This window comes from Haliotis asinina, chromosome 1, assembly GCF_037392515.1.
Source record: "Haliotis asinina isolate JCU_RB_2024 chromosome 1, JCU_Hal_asi_v2, whole genome shotgun sequence".
Taxonomy (NCBI): Eukaryota; Metazoa; Mollusca; class Gastropoda; order Lepetellida; family Haliotidae; genus Haliotis; species Haliotis asinina.
In genome coordinates, this window is record NC_090280.1 from 55,400,741 (window position 1) to 55,419,207 (window position 18,467).

At 41.2% G+C, this 18,467-nt stretch overlaps 1 protein-coding gene across 1 annotated transcript; it reads right to left on the reverse strand.

The window, feature by feature from the left end:
- Positions 1-6,699: 6,699 nt before the first annotated feature.
- On the reverse strand, positions 6,700-12,571 carry LOC137294281 (uncharacterized). The gene has a single exon (XM_067825289.1). It carries the CDS (start codon positions 12,027-12,029, stop codon positions 10,185-10,187), a length of 1,845 nt encoding a protein of 614 aa, XP_067681390.1. The 5' UTR covers positions 12,030-12,571; the 3' UTR covers positions 6,700-10,184.
- Positions 12,572-18,467: the final 5,896 nt, after the last annotated feature.

The window sequence follows — 18,467 nt, forward strand, 5'->3', positions numbered from 1 at the left end:
CATACATACATACATACATACATACATACATACATACATACATACATGCATGCATACATACATACATACATACATACATACATACATACATGTACTAGCATTAGGCAGTCAGTATACACTCACTTCAAGACGAGAATGATACATGAAAGGTGTAACACCAACATACGCCAATACAGCAAACGGATACAGTCATACCCCAAGGTCTACGGTGCCCCTGTACATAACTATAGAAACAAGGATATACATGCCGCAGTGGAATGTGATCTATGTCTCCATTAAACATGTCCCATCCCTGGGTTAGATGCCCCGCACTACACAAAAGACCCGTCTCCCGTGTCTGCTGTCTTACTAAATCGCCAACCCGAGTCGCAAATAGCAGTGAGCCAATGCGTTTCCACTACAAGATTACACAATTCCACGGAGCGATTTTAAAGATTACAATCTTTGTATGCTGCATAAAAATATAGGCAAATGGAATAGATACTCCAGTGGTCATCATGAGCATCAGACTAAGCAATTGGGATATGATGGCATGTGTCAACCAAGTCAATCGAGTCTGACCGCCCCGTTAGTCGCCTTTAGCGATAAGCATGGGTTATGCTGAAAAGACAAATTCAAACCGGACCTAACGAGTAGTAGTAGTAGTAGTAGTAGTAGTAGTAGAAGAAGAAGAAGAAGAAGAAGAAGAAGAAGAAGAAGGAGAAGAAGGAGAAGAAGAAGGCCACCCAAGTTGGACAATATTTCTCAATCCATTTACGTCAATACAATATGTTTTAAAACTAAACTAGGGGAGGCAACTATTTCACATTGCTTGGATCTATATGTCTCCAGGTCCTGGGGGCCGGTCCTAGATCGTTGGCCCGTGCAATCTGACCCCAGACAAATAGCGCATACATGAGGTTGATGGACATTTAATTGTATTGCCAGCTTTAGATTTATATAGGAAGGTTTGGTTAACATCCACGACTTTTGTGTAAAGGCCATTAAAGATATCTGAGGCCAGTGGGTTGTTTAAACGGCACAGAATCAGCCAACCATGACGCCTGAGAACCCTGTTTTCCACATTCCTTCATTATTGTTTGTCTCGTATTACCACAGTGTCTGCATGCATGAGGTGAAACCGCCTGCATCATCAATATGCGAGTGTCTGGTTATGTTCTGTCGTTATCTAAAACCGACCAAGCGGAAGAAAATAAACTGAGTTTGACATGCGTGACAAGGCGACTGGCTGCACCACCTACTGTGCTAATGCATCTGTCTTCGTCTGCGTATTATAATATTCATGTAGTTAATATCAGCTACAGCACAAACCATGGGCGGCTGAATGCAACGGTACCGGTTGGTTGTATCCCGATTTATGCATTCCGCAGAATCTGCAGAAATTCTGTCACTTTCCTGTACGTGAGCATTTCAGTGACGTGTTGAGCTGCCTGCTAATATTAACATTTTCTAATGTCTGTTTGAGCAGCTGGTGCTGCCGATTGAGTACGACATTGTGTTTCGCGAACACCCGGTTTCATCACTGATTTTGCAGGGATTAATCATTTTTACCGCTCTCTCGATTCCGTTTTGGGAGATACTTGTACTCGAAGCGTATTATTCTCTGTAGACATTGACGCTGTATGGCATATATTTAGTACATATAGTCTGTTCCACTCCTGATAATTGTCCAACTCCAATTGTATCAATTGTATTGCAGGAATTGCCGTCAAATACGGATGGTTTGAACCCTAACACCTGTTTTTATAACATTATTTATGTAAGGTTCTATCACGATTGTAAGGATGTAAAATTTGTCAGGCAAGAATTCAGTATGATCAGTCCATCCGTGTCGTAATTGTGGTGTAATTATACGAAAAGAAATAGGGCACGATAACATACAAAGCCTACTTCAGATGTTACCCAACCTGTAATTTAAATGGACATTAACACCTAAAATGTTTCAAGGAAGGCATGAAACGACGCGAATGTCACAGATGTAGATTTGAAAATGCCATTTAACCCAGATCTATTTGAGTCTGTAAGGCAATACAGTAACAATTACCTATCAATCGCCAGCAACTGATGAATCTAAAGGCAGGCAGGCACTTGTATTATTGTACAAATGAGACACTGTTAGTGCGTAACTATGGTGATCAACTATGAATCAAATGACAGGAAAATAATAGGTTTCAGACCGCGCGTAAACTCAATTTGGCAATATGTAAACTTCGGTTCCTTTTAAAAAAATTGATCTTGGAACCACGATGAAATTTACTTCACTGCAGCACTTAGATCGGTTTGCTGAATGAGCCCATGATCTAAATTTTGAGAAGTATTTGGTGAGATGTTGAGATGATAGTGTCGAAGATGGTGCTGAACAACGTTTAATGAACACCTGGTGTCATCACTAAACTTCGTTCATGAAATACATACTGAACAGCAAAAGAAACGCAACTTTGTTTTTTTTTCACGTTTTTAAATAGAAGGCAAAAAACGTGATGATATTTCCTTTTTTCGACACTTGCGTCTCTTTCGCTGTTCACAATATGATGTATCACTGTTTTGTCTCTTTCGCCTGATTCTGTTTAGACTGATAACACAGGCTGGTTATGTTTGCATATAGTCAGAGGGTTTGAGGTCGTGTGTACGTCCTAATCGTATGACTCGATTTTCTAATCGCACCTTGGAAATTCTGTAACGTAACTGGTTCGAATTCCGATTCGCCCTGTCCATGTTCCCAGGATGATTATATATAGCTTGAGTGTGTCAGATGAAGCGGGACAGTTGTTGTTCAGATGTGACTTACTATGGTAAACATGGCAGTGATGGTGCTGATAGAACAGATCTTCACCCTACTATTTCTAAACAGGGCAATCCATCGCAAGAAACTGAACCCCCATTCGATCAGGTCGTTTTCCTTCCTTGACACACCAAGAATCCTAGTCTGTGCAGCTCTGAACTCGAACCAACAACACGGATCCTTGCACTGGTAAGACAGACAACTCTTCACAAAAAATGGATGCAAATTTGACCTCTGCTCTTTCCATAGTTTACAAGCCACTGGCAATATAGTTCATCTGGATCTGGAACTGGAAGCAGCATCCACTATGTAACGTCACACGATCGTCCCAGTGTTGCTAGGCTTAGTCGTCAAATAGTATAAGTCTGTGTGGTGATAACAAGGTGGCTTATGAATACACGGTTTGGTTTGGGTTTTTTTCTCAAGGCACATTTATGACTTGAATCATATTAATACATTTATCTTTCTACACCATACAACACCATGAATGGGATCTGGTGAAGAAGAAGTTTGGTACTTGAAAACAATCGCCAAAAATACTCAACGACGTAGTTATGTTTACACCGTTGATAAAGTAAACACTAAGAACGCTGAAGGCGACATTCAAACACCGTGACACTCACTCCCACTGGCCATAATAACAAGATTCACCTCCATTCACTGCAAACCTGCGAGAGGAAACACATGAATATATTTTGTGAATGTGAATAGCCTGGTTCGAGCAGCATATTTCTAACTGCACAAACACTAGATACGCAATACGGGTCCCATAACGTCAATTGAATGGTCCATTGTGATTAAGCTGAGATATTACACTATGATCGGGCACATGCTCGTGTTGACGTTATTGTCAATGCAGGTGCGCGTTGTAGTCGGGCAATGTTAACAATGTACTCATACTGTTGCAGCTTATTTATTTTCCCCTTTACGTACAGATAACGATGCGAAAAGTCCTCTTTCCAATCTCGTCACGAAAATTATGGACCCATGAAATGAGATTAATTACATAACCGACGTAATTCAATATTTGGGAACAAACAAATAATAGTAGATTTGTGAGTGACAGATAATATCTGTACCGCACTGTCTGCGCTAGGGTTGACTTTTGACGCACCTTTTGTTTGACACTGTCTTTTAAACACTGGGTATTGTTTCACCAAGTGTCAAGTTCGAATTGAGTGTATTCTTGCTCGACAATATTTTGAAATAACTACATACAAGCTGGCATCTGAACGTATTTTCATATTACACTTCTGGTGTGAATTTTACAGTACTGATACAAGCATATACACAACATCCATCTGAAGTAATTGCATGAATTTCACAACCAACGACCGCAACTTACTGAAGGTGTGTTCAAATATTTACAACTGTACAAGTACAGTATATAACTCGTTTTGTGTCTTCTGTAAGGCGTATTTGTAGAAAGAACATGACATAGGGAAATTCAGAACTTGAAGCCACCCATGCATCTTTCAAGTGAAACCCTTTTCAAGGCACATCAGGGTGTTCTGTGGTGTTTAGGAACATAAAGTAACTGTGTAGTTTAGATTGCCACAAAGTAGGCCACACCTAAAGGTGTGACGCTGTGGTGAACATAACCCATTGTCAAGGGAACGCCCACCGCGCCCCGTCATACAAGCTCAAAACACTGTGTGACATAAATGAACTGCCATTTTCACATCGTTTTAATAAAAGACATTCTTTAAGATACCGATAGCGATGGACACGCCTTAGACAATTTATGTGCGAGAAAAGCCCCAAGGGTTGCTATTGTGAAGTCATTTATTGTCATAATGACAGTGACTGAAATAGGGTTCAGGTACTTGCGAAATAGCAAAATGAGGTACTTGCGCAAGCTCGTTGAAGATATGGGACTCTATGAATGATCTCTTTTTTATGTTACCATCGAGGAGGTTCGGCGCTTCCATCTCTGGGTCAGGTGAATCAAAACATCACTTCCCAAACAAACGACCGAAAGCCTAAACTAAATAAAGAAGTTGTTCATCGATAAAATGTGTCCTTATCCCAAACAAAGGAGCAATTAACTGTCGTTGACCCCCGGGATCACGAGCAAATTAGTTCATTTAGTCCATGCTTACAAAATTCTGACCATTCTCTCGACCATCTACTGAAAACAACTGCATGTATACTGAACGACAAAAGAAACAGAAACGCAATCTCTTCAAAGTAAACGTTCATGTATATGTCTCCCATATAAAAACTTGACAGAAACAGAGATGCGTTTCTTTTGCTGTTCAGTATATGTATGGCTGGCGTTTTTTCAGTACATTGACGACAGGCACGTATGGATGACGTCGACGTATTCGAAAATAGTAGTTGTTCCATCAACAAAACGATTCATTTACATTTTACATGATTAATGTTTTTGCGTCATGGGTGTTGTTTTCTGCCAAACATGCTGTCGGCTTGTTAAAGTTGTTAAATGTTCTTTTAATTCTTTCTCTTTGTATGTATGTACCTGTTACGAGCCAAACAGTCTGTCGGCTTGTTAAAGTTGTTAAATGTTCTTTTAATTCTTTCTCTTTGTATGTATGTACCTGTTACGAGCATGGAATGTTTATCCTTGTATATCCCGCCAAACATGGAGGCATCAGACACAGATGTGATGACAATATTCTGATTCAGAATCATCTTCGACAAAAAGACACACAAGTAGCCTCATCAGTGGTCTCTAATAGCCTCTTATGTAATCAGACTTGCAACTGGTTATATTGAAATCTGGATTTAGTATGTGTTAACACTGCGTTTAATAATACTCCAGCAACAGTGTGTCCATATGTGGATTGAAACTGCAGTGTTTGGTGCGGTAACTGAACGCATTAACCACTAACCCGCTGCCTCCTTAAGCACACGATACGAGTATCATCCACAGATGATTAGGTCTGGAGTCAAGTGATTTATACACTCCTCTGAGTTAAGAGGCTTGCCTTTGAGGCACGTTCTTAGTCTATAACTAGCCCCAGTGTGGTAATCCTCGTGGCATTAACCACCCTAGTCCCGATCACACTACGTCATGACTCCATCTACAACACTTCATATGGGACACAACGTTGAGAACACGAACCTTCCCCACTTGCTCAAGAATGTAAACATTCTTAAATATTCCATTAAAAATATTAACAAGAAACTGATTATCGTTTTACATTAATAATATTCAACAAAATAATTCAGTTTACTCTCTATGCATAACCAGTTTCCCTTTATGCATTTCATAGAACCGGGGCGGTGTGAGCCAAAGCGTCCAATGAGATAAATTACAATCACACATTGGCATCTTCAGGTTAATCAAATGCTCTGGGTAAATTCTGGGGAAAATTCTGTGAACCCGACTTAACTGACTTAACGTGTTCATCAAACCCTTGTTAATCAGGACTCCTGCCCATATAGGCTACCACATACACTTTGTTGTTCCAATAACAAAATGATGTTAATGATCATAATAACTTACCATTCCACAAAATGCATAATTAGAAACACATCACATATGACAGATATATCTGCATGAGAATCGCTATCTTTACTTCTTGTTAATATCGATCCAAGTTAACACGAGGTGGTTATCAAAGTCTCGTTTCCAACTAGCAACACACCATCAAAACGCAATACTAATGCATCGGTTCAAAAAGATTATATTATCATTGTATTGTCTATATTATTTTGATGATGTCATTATGTTACTCAACGGATGAGAATATGCTTTGTATTAGTAACAAAACGCCATGCCAAAACTAAATGCCTCAGTTCTGAGGGTTATCAACACAATAGCGTGTGTTGAGAAAGAACACATTAATAACACATTTGAGCTATACATTTGTACATACATGGATACATTCAACACTGCGTTTTCATAGTGCTCATCTCACCATAAGCAATAAATGAAAAGAAAAGTAATATTTGATGTAACAATATACATTTATTAATAAAATATACATACTTCTGGATAGAACTCTTTGATTACATAAGGGCTGAAAGAAATGACGTCATCGTGACGTCATAATGCAAAACAGGCGGGAAGACCACTGGTTATTTGGGTGTTATACCATCAAATAATTGCAATGTATTACATCATGGTAATCGTGTTAACACTGTTCAGTAAAATACTATTTATGAGGATATTTGAGAATATTACTTTATCAACAAATTGCCAAAAACTGATGTACGAATTCAACAGCATGCTGGGAAACATCCTATACAACAAGAATCATAGCAATTTCCTGAAACATAATAATATTCACTTCAGTATATTCCATACAAATCTTTGTTAAAAATATGAACAATGTCTTCCTATCTGCCGTACATCATATACTGGTCAGAATTTTTATTTCCGATATATTCTTTCAGATTAATACAGTTAATTTTACAACAATATGTTTAAGTTTTCACTTTAACTTTCTTAGCAGTTATAAATACAAAAGTAATCTCATAACATATATGAACATCAAGGACGCTAATTGACCTGCTTGGTGAGACCCGTCAAGTGTTTACTGTTTCTACGGCTACTATTACAGTATTGTAAACAAACGTAATGCTAAATATAGACCATTTGTTGTGGTTTGAGCTCGTGTGTTGACATAATGTATCTATATGTATATAGATACTAGACAGTAGACAGTGTTTACGTAGTAGTTCATGTAATCACCTGTTAAAGCATTTATTTCCAGGCAAATGGGGCTAGTACCTGGTCTGTCAGTTTGCTTCCAGGTAAATTAGGTATATTTGTATACCTGTCCGGAGTAGCAAATCTACCTGTATACCTGTCGACTGTAGCAGATCTACATGTATACCTGTCAGGTGCAGCAGATGTACTTGTATACCTGTTGGGTCAAGCAGAACTATGTCTGTAGACTGATAAGTTCAGCAGATTAACCTCTGTACCGTATGGCAAATCTACCTGTGTACCTGGTCAGTTTAGATATCAACCTTAGCATCTGGCCAAGTATTCAGCAGATAGACCTTTTCAGTGTTCACAAATCTGTAGAAACATATCCGAATAGTAATAAAAACATTCTTTGTAATATTCCATGAAATCAATATCAAATGTGACAGTATGAAATACGCTATCGCATAAAAATATAACCTAATCGAACAAAAGAAAAAAATATTTTCCTCAAGAGATAATTTGAAGGTTCGAAAGTAAATATTTTTTAGGCTTTGTTTTGTTTTAAAAGGGACAAATATTTGTTCGGATCAAACTAGTTTTAATGGCAACTGAAAGCATCAGAAGGTCTATGAACCTAATGAAAGAACAGGTATGCATAGCATTTTCGCGTCAACACCTCGCTGGCCTCAATACAAGGATATGCAATCATCGATCTCCAGAGTTAATATCAACTTCCGATCTTTCACTCACACATAAAATGTCGATTTGGTCCTATTGCAGAGACCTTCGAGTATAACGGGGTATCATAATGAATGCTAGCAGGTAATAATATCAGTTCGATATTGCATTATGAATTTATCGACGCATTCCGCAATGTGTTGCACATTATATAAGTTTAAGTTCAGATGTTAGTGTGAACCTTTGGGCAATTAACAATAGTGTCTCAAAATTTTAAAAATTAAACAAGAAAACTCGAGTGTTCGGGGGTAATGGACAGCAGAATGATTTGGACTTAAGTCAGCAATGATGGCTTCAGTCAGTTAACTGTATTTGATTGCAGTCAAATTTTCAATTTTCGCGTGAACTCATTTTATTACCAAGCAGCACACTTCTCAGTATCGAATTCCCTATTTGTGCGATATCTTATATGTCAAAATGTGTCTTTTTAACTTATGAATCTGATACCTTTATTTGAATTTCAGGAATGACATACATAATTAATAGTTTATGTTTCTGAAAGTCGATAAAATATTAACGAGTTATGGTAATGCAATGGAAAAGTGATATCCTGTTCATTTTGTTTTGGTTAACGTGGAATAAATTATTCAGAAGCCCAATATATACCTTATAATATATCGTGACTTTACAAGGCCATAAATAGTGTGTTAGTGGTTGTGATCAGTAACAATCATTGTCACAGACAGCTCCAGTATTCGCCTCGGGGTGTTGAAGTATTACGCAATAACACGAACACAAACCCAGTTTACACAAATGCACTATTGTAGACAGCAACCAGTCAATTAGCAACCGTGATTAGTGTGTGCACACTTATTTCTGAAACGCGTTCCATGCACAAAGATTAAACCGGACCGGGAGTGACACTATAAATCAGTTTAAATATGTAATTAGTCTGGTAAATCTTAAACTGATTTGAATATGTTATGTACAGCGGGTAACAGCAATAGCTTCAAAGGGGTAGTTAAATAGACGTTCCTTTCATCGCGTGACAAATATTGTACGAATATACATATATTGTGTCAATGGTTAGTTTTGAAAAACGCAAGAACATTTCAAATTTTCTCACATTCAATGTTTGATGAATTAGGACAAATTCCGAGCAATGTTTGACTTTGTCGTCAAGTTCGAAATGTACACGTGTTTGATTAGTATTTGCAAAACCTGCCCCAGGTGCAAGCTCAGCAGCTTTCTGTAAACCAAGACCCAGTTGCTGTAGTTAGGTGCTGACTTCAATGTTTACAGAATTTTCAAACATAATCCTTTTGTTTCCATGTTCTAACAGTGCCCATTAATGAACTATACGAACGAGATTTACAAGTCTATGTACATAATATCAAACTGCGCAGGTTAGCTGGGAAATGCGTGCGAGATTAACGTCATTAATTAATGTCAAATTAATCAGTGGAGCCTGTTTGTGGAATCTTACAAAACTTGCTCAATCACATTCCCTGTCATCTCTATCTTGTAAGTTTCTAAGTTAATCGTTGCTATGACTACGACGGATTATGCTTCACTTCACAATATTGCCGATACATCAGACCTGCTTCAACGATTGACCGCAATACATGACCTAGCATTAAATGTATGTACAAGATCATATGGTTTGCGTATGAGTACAACTGATACTTTGTACATGAATGAGTATGACATTTTCTATAACATTTGCACATATATATCTCACGTTTATTATAATGCTCGTGGTAGTTATTCTATTGTTTATATTTGTTGAACTTTCACCTGATGCGTCACCTCTTCATTGACCTTCACCCTTTACCTTTGACCTCTCCGAAAGTAAGCCTAAATGTCAGCTTGCTGTTTCATTAACATGTTTCTCACCAACTCAGGTAAAGGTCACTTTGCGCTGGAGGTCAAGTCGATCCTCACAAACACACACAGTGTACCATCCTGCAACCTTCCCAGAATTCCTACACGCCATGTGTGTGTCGCCATCTTGCGAAATCCACGAACAGGTCACTTCAGTCTACTGAAGACTGTTCAGGTGGACACATATATTCCAACTGAAGTATCTTGAGATCACCCTTAGTACATATGAAATTCGTCCTCACCCCGAGCTCTAGATGCCATATGTTCGTTGAGTGCATAAGCAGACATGCCAGCCTCATGTGAATGGGGGTTTCTGCTCTGTGCCTCCAGATTCTTGGAGAAAGCCCTTTCACTCATATTCATGTTTTCCTTTTTCCTGAAGTCTCGTGGCAGGCGTGGGTAGCTTCTGTCAAACATATTGGGGTTCTCGGACATATATCCACTATAACTGTCTGTAGAGTCACTCGGCATGCCATATACTCTCTTCTTGTTCTTCTTCTCCTTCTTGTTCTTCTTACCTTTCTTCCCCTTCTTCCCCTTGCCGTCCGGAGGGGGCACTGATCTGGCTCTGCCCTCCACGTACATGGGCAAGTATGGGTATCGCTGTGGTCCGTACATGTAGTAACCAGGCTGAGGGGGAGGGGCAAACCCGTTAGATGGGAATGCACCCAGGGGTGCGCGGTGACGAAGGTCGTAGTCCTCCCTGCGGCTAATCCTGGGGCCCCTGGGTCTAGACTCGTAATCTGTGGGTGGAGTTCTGGGTCTGGAACTGAGCTCGCTTGAAAGGTCTCCATTATCGCCATTCATGTGTCTCTTCGGGAAGGTCTCATCATGGATGTTCCTTGGTGATGAAGACCGTGATGATCCTGAACCAGATCCAGACGAATGTGACCCCCGTCGTTGGGGTCGTCGTTTGATGACGTACGGTGCGTCAATGAAAACCGGCGGTGGTGGCACGAACACATGTGGATCCCGGCGGGGGTACCCAGCTATTACCCTCGGGCGCATCAGAGTAGGAGGTGGGGAGAAAAACCTTCCTCTTCGAACCACTTGTGGGGGTGCGGCAATCACTGTAGGGGGTGGTGGTGGGACTGCCCTTACAGATACGACAGGTGCGGGTCGTGGGTGGGGCAGGGTCATGGAAGCCTCGGGAGGCATGGCAGCCATGGTGACGGGCTGACTGTAAACTGACCTACGATCTCCTGCAGGTCTGGGTGCAAAGGGAGCTTGAGAAGACACGTTAAGATAATCTGCTTCCGCACTTGACACAGGATCTATGGTATACTTTTTTACCTTTGACGTCCTGGTGCTGTAGAAGTACCCGTTTTCTGGTGGATTATCCATAAACTCGGGCGCAACTCCGTTGGTTGAGGAGGGTCGTCTCTCCCCTGATATCAGCCTGACGGGGTAGTCCTGCATCGCTGGTGAGCGGAGAAGAGTATTAGTTTCCGGAATTATTTTCCCCGAGGTAACAACGTTATCCACTTCGTACGAGCGCGTCACTGGGCTAGAAACGTTCTCAACTGAATAAGAAGGTGTTGAGGGAAGTACAGTACCGTTTATTCTTGCTTTGCTCATTTTATCGGCCGTGGATGTTGTCTGCACCAATTCCAAAGCGTCCCTTGAACTTTCACAAACAAACCCATGGCACTCCAGAACCTTTTTGCCTTTAGTACGACGAGTGATCGCTGTGAAAATTGCCGGCCTCCTAGAATTGACACCACCAGCAGCGGGTGAGCTTAGAGAAACAAACTTGGCCACCTTTTCCCCTGTGGCAGTGTTGACGGTGTTGATACATCGAACAGCAGCACATAGTGTCAGTGAAGTGATCGGGAACCAAATAATCGTCCCCGAATCGTCATCATTCAGCAACAACTGTAATCCCGTCGGCAGGACGGTGAGGGTGGATTTCATTCCATCAATAGTAGCCCCCTCTTCAACCGGGTAATGCTCTTTCAGTGGTTGCTGTATAGCATCCAAGCCTTCCGATGTCTCCAAAGGTACGGAGCTCCCAATGTATAGCACATTCTTTTTACACATCAAAGTATCTTCAACAGGCATTTTGACTGTTTATGATCCAACAGTCACGAAACTAAATAACACAACACAGTGACGTTTAAACTGCAACAGTTCTGCCTCCAGTCCGTCCGATATCCGTGTTTTCCGCTCTGTGTCACAGCAGAGAAACTAGCGCGGCGCTGTCACTTTAGTAGCGCGTGTACCGTTCACTTCCCAATGAAGCGGGGAGCGGGACTGTTGAAGGAAATCCCTCTGAACTCTCTTAGCATTTGTGTAAGGGGAGTATCTAGTTACGGGAGCTGGCGTGATGTCCCGCTGGAGCACATTCTACACTTCCTGACTCATTCGGACAATACGCCCTCCTTTGGCGAAAGGAATACGTCCTGTTTCCACGGCGGTCCGGAGCACACTAGTCGCCCCTTGCCTTCCACCTCAAACTGATACCATCAATCGACTACAGCGTTCAGTTGGTCAACTGTGTCGCGGTGGGCTGAAGAGAAATTCCGGCACGGGAGCTTAACAGCGCGGACCCCTCGCCCGTATGCTAATCTTGTGTTCAGAATGCATGACTTATTACGGGGCCTGCCAATGAGAACCGGTTTGGCTGGTGTCTATTTTCGGCAGCGGACACCATATCTCTGAAACGTCGTTTTCCCGGCAAATACCATACACATGTGTGAAATAGAATCTCGGTAAAAGTTGCTTGTTAAATGACAGGAGAAATATACCTAGACGGGTACCCGATATCGAATTTCACAATCCTGGTCAAATCTTTCCTTCGTCCAGAAAAGACACACATACATACCAAATGCGCTCACGCATGACAGCTTACTAAGAATACCTCCCTATTACGCTAGATTCGTGGACTTTGAATAAAGGAATAGACTTTATGTTGCACATGACCCAGTTTATATAAGTAAAAGCTGTAAGAGGGATATCGATCATATTGAAGATTAATGGATACAGTCACGTGATTCCAATGAAGCGAATACAGTCGCACTGAGCGTTTATAAGTACGCCTTGCAGTGTACAGCATTGGGTGTCGGGATCGATAGGCCATTATTGAGAAAGAAAACAATAGTTCTATTCAACGCGTGCACGCATGTAACGGGCACTGTCATAGCTGATCGGCGAAACACGATCCCATTAACAACAGGCGGCACAATAGAGCTTAAATGTAGGTTTGTGTAATTAGCGTCCGTTTGTAGCTGTGTAAATATTTGGACAAGCGTTGTCCATTCATTATATGTAGGTAACTTGCCCAAGGGTCGTAAAATCTCTGTTTAGGCCTCTCGTGGGACATGTTGTCACTACTGTATATTTGATGATCACGTTTCTTGAACGTTGAGTTCGACGTCGTTTTGGACATACGTCAGTGGCGGTGTAACTGGTGGGAAAGGATACAGAGCGTGAACATAACGCTTGCTTGGTATCAACACTGTTGGCATCGATTCATAAACAAAGGCTCATCATATTGTCACAATTGTAAGAAAATACCTTTGGCTTTAGTATAGATAGATATATATTCTTTATTTCCTCCACAGAATGAAGATTACATTTATATGATAAACAGAAATACATAAGTGATTCTAACTATCTGTAGTTATGTAAGACAGTTGTCCTGAATAGTGAAAGAACAACGGCTGTTTATGAACTTTGGCGGAGTATTCTCTCCCAGCTGCGAACTGAGGAACTAACGAGCACCATCAGTTCTGACGAGATGTTAAAATCAAGTACGTCTTTACAGTGGTCAGGTAGGAATGACAGGAATACATCATCCTCTTCAGACTTGGACATCTTTACAGAAGTAACGCTGTACGATGTCTAGCATTTCATATTTTTAGGGGACAATTTGCCCCAAACTCTAAATCCATACAGACAAAAAGGTAGAATCACAGGATTCCAAATACGTACGGCCGCTAGAGGATTTAAACCACCTAAACCACCTATTTAAACCACCTAAACCACCTATTTAAACCACCTAAACCACCTATTTAAACCACCTAAACCACCTATTTAAACCACCGAAGTAGAGGCCAGAGTTATAGTCCACATTTATTCCGTAGCTTTTCACAAACAAGTTTTGTTCTCTCCGTTGAGCACTTAGCAGTGCTTATATGGAGAATTTGCTTACATTTACGATGTATTTTTCTAAAGATACCTTTAGCGTCTTTGTATCTGGCATAGTACTAATTATTTCTGTCATGTACTTGAGAAACTTGTTTGAAGACGAGGAACGCAGATATTATAAAACCGGTGAACAGAGAAACTCATGAACACTGGTATGGTGAAACCCATTCGTACTGGAAAGACGAAACCCATTCACACTGGTATGGTGAAGCCCACGAACACTGGCATGGTAAAACCCATCTACACTGGTATGGTGAAACCCATTCGTACTGATAAGATGAAACCTATTCACACTGGTATGGTGAAATCCACGAACACTGGCATGGTGAAACCCATTCGTACTGGTAAGATGAAACCTATTCACACTGGTATGGTGAAATCCACGAACACTGGCATGTGAAACCCATTCTCTGATATTATAAGCCTTAACCTACAAGCTAACAAAGGTATTATGGATGAAATATGGATCTTGTCTAGTATGCGAACATATGACCATTCGAACCTTCAACATCACATTGAAATACACTGTTTTACACCACTTGGTCACTCGTTGTTTCTTAGAGAGTAACTGTCCAACGTCTATAGGTCTTTACGTCACATTATTGGAAACAAACAAGGTATGTAGGCGTGATAGGCCAACGCACTACCCACGAAGCTACTCTACACCCCTGTATTTACCGTCTTATCTTTTCCTGCTCCGCTGATATCTTTTATACTCAAACATAGATGCGGCGACGCAGCACACAAATTATAGGAATTGTCTCATGCTGTATAATAGTAGTGAATGAGTTTTTTACGCCCCATTCAACCATATTCCAGCATTATCACGGCGGGGGCGCCAAAAGGGCTTCTTACATTGTACCCATAGGCAGAATCGAACCCGAGTCTCCCGCTTGACGAACGGACGCTTTAGGCTACTTCACCGCATCTGTATAACAATAAGTAACTGATCGACATGTAGATAGATAGATATTTGAAGCTCTCTCAGCGATAAGATAGTCGTAAGTGCCCTTAAGTTGTAAGAGCTTACAACTGTCTTAGCGCTAAGAGAGCTTCCAAAATCTAGGCCCTGTGTATGAAAATGTATTTTTCAGATCATTTCATTCGATATACAGGCATGGTTTCAGTGCCCGGATATCGTGAAGTCTCTCTGTGGCGCCTATCCCCTCGAGTTTCTTACGTTTGTTTGTTTGTATGTTCGTTTGTTGTTGTTTTTTCCCACTTTCAGTAATATTCAAGCTGCATAACGGATGTCTGTAAATAATCGATTTTGGACCAAGCGACCCAGTCATGGACGCTACGAACACCAGTCAAATCAATATGGATATGTCATGCATCCACCCAGTCAGCGATACTGGCTAGCTATTCCCGAAACGTTCGTAGCCTTAAGAAGTCTTAACTATGATCGTAACCAATGTCTAAAGAATGGGCTTACGAAGTTCGTAGGACTACGAACGTTTCGAGAATAGCTAGCCTGGCCCGGAAGTGGCTGAACACCAGGTCCCTAACGGAGACATGATTCAGTGTTGGATCTTTGTATGAGGGTATATGAAATAAACATCACAATGGGGGATCATGCTGCACAAAGCCGTTATATCGATCTTAGTTTTTATTAATGGTTTAGTGTGATTGATTGGAATTTAAGCAGGTTTTATAGACGCATGGTACGATATCAACTTTCCAAAATAATTTTAGTAGCATTTTTGTAAGTCTGGAAAAAAACTGTGAACCAGTTTTATAACAGACATAGGGGACACCTCTAACCTTGCCTCAGAGCTCTAAAGGATGTATGATACACTTATTTATGTTGAATTGTATCATATAGGTTTGTTAGCATTTCCAGTGGATGATTTGACTCTGTTTTGTCATGTTTTGGTCTGGCCAGTGGAGCAGGATACGGAAGCCTGTTAGCCTCACCATTTGATAGAAGTTCCTTCACATACTTGTGACACAGGTGGATTAGTGCAATGGATGTTGGTTTTAATGTTTTTATATGACTGTCTATCCAAGAGTGGTGTATTTGAAATGGGTATCACAGATGTGTTTCCTATCTTATATTTTTTTGTATTTCTACAACTATTTTCAACCCAGTAACCATTTTGATGACTTTTCTTTTCCCTAATCAAGTCCAGTTATAAGGTGAATCTGTGTGTCGGACGATCCATCACATTATTGTGATATTTATCCGCAACTGGCTCCATTCCAAGCGACGTTTTTTCACAATATTTTCATTTCGCGTTTTTAGATAGCCCATTCAAGCCATGGAGGTCGCAGGTGTGTGAGTGTTGATATGAGGTTTTCATCTAAATAGCCCCCACCTCCATCCCACATCTCCCCACCCTTGATACTGATTCACTGCCAGTATCTTCAAGCCCTATCATCCCCTACCAACCCCGAGGATTCCTTGCCATATCAAAGTGTTGCTCTAAAGCGGCGACCTAACATGCCTAAAGCTTATATAGCCTTCGACAGTCAGATGGTAGGGACGTCATATTGACTGACTTCTTCTCGCTCTGCACGTCGCATGCAACACAAATATACACAAGGCTTACTCGTCGGGTTTACCACACGACCCATGAATGGCAGCAGGCAGGTCAACTACGATTTTCTGGGCGAAACAGGGAGAGGTTAGCGAAGGAAACATTTTTTTACAAAACAACAGTTTGGTGTAAAACTCCTTGTTTTTCGCCAATGTGTCACTTCGGTTGTCCTCATGTGGTGCAATGTACGAAGTGCAGTTTGTATAAAGGGCCAGATCCGTCTTATACGCAGTATATTCTGGTGTATTATATGCGTATAAGACATAGATGTATGCAGGTGAAGTATAGATACAGGTACATGATATATTCAGAACTGTTAAAGACACACGCACACTCCATACGTAGTTTATATAAGCTACAGGTGCAGCGTATATGCTGGTACTGGCTAGGTATAAGTACATCACTGATGCCGGTGGTGGCTAGATGTATGTGCTTACATGATGCGGGTACTGGTTAGATGTAGGTACAGTGAATATGTAGGCACTGGCTAGATGCAGGTACATGCTCGAGGCGGGCACCGGTTAGATGTAAGTACACTGTTGATGCAGGTGCTGAGTAGATGTAGGTTCATGCCTGATGCAGGTACTGATTAGATATAGGTACATGCTTGTTGCAGGTACTGATTAGATATAGGTTCATGCATGATGCAGGTACTGATTAGATATAGGTACATGCTTGTTGCAAGTACTGGCTATATGTAGGGGTATGCTTGATGAAGCTACTGGCTAGATTTAGGTACATCGCTGGTGCAGGTACTGATTAGATATAGGTACATGCTTGTTGCAAGTACTGGCTATATGTAGGGGTATGCTTGATGAAGCTACTGGCTAGATTTAGGTACATGCTTGTTGCAAGTACTGGCTATATGTAGGGGTATGCTTGATGAAGCTACTGGCTAGATTTAGGTACATGCTTGTTGCAAGTACTGGCTATATGTAGGGGTATGCTTGATGAAGCTACTGGCTAGATTTAGGTACATCGCTGGTGCAGGTACTGATTAGATATAGGTACATGCTTGTTGCAAGTACTGGCTATATGTAGGGGTATGCTTGATGAAGCTACTGGCTAGATTTAGGTACATCGCTGGTGCAGGTACTGGCTAGATATAGGTTATTCCCTGATGCAGGTACTGCACAGATATAAGTACATCTCTGGTGCAAGCACATCTGGCTAGGTGTAAATACATTGCTGATGCAGGTACTGGCTAGATGTAGGCACATATTCGATGCGCGCACAGGCTAGATGTAGGTACACGTTTAATACCAGATAGAGTACCAGATGAGGTACAAGATAGATGTAGGTACTGGCTAGATATAAGTACATCGCTGATGCAGGTAGTGGATAGATGTAAGTACATTGTTGATGTAGGTACTGGATAGATGTAGGTACATGCTTGATGCAGGTATTGCATACATATAAGTACCTCGTTAAGGCAAATACACACACACACGCGCGCACACACACACACGCACACACGCACACACACACACACACACACACACACACACACGTAGACACACAGAGAGAGGGTAACCTGACGCAGGTACACAGGTATTCAAAGACAAGCAGACAGACACTGACTCTCAGATACACGCATGCATGCATATCACTCTAAGAAATCCATTTCTCACCGAACCGAACCGAACCGAACCGAAGCGAACCGAACCGCACCGAACCGCACCGAACCGCACTTCACCTCACCTGAATTGCTGTGGATACCTATTCGGGTATATATATTTGTGGTCAGAAATGTAGCAAAGTGATAATTTAGTCAGAAGTATCTGACAAACTGCTTCTTTAGCGTGAGCAA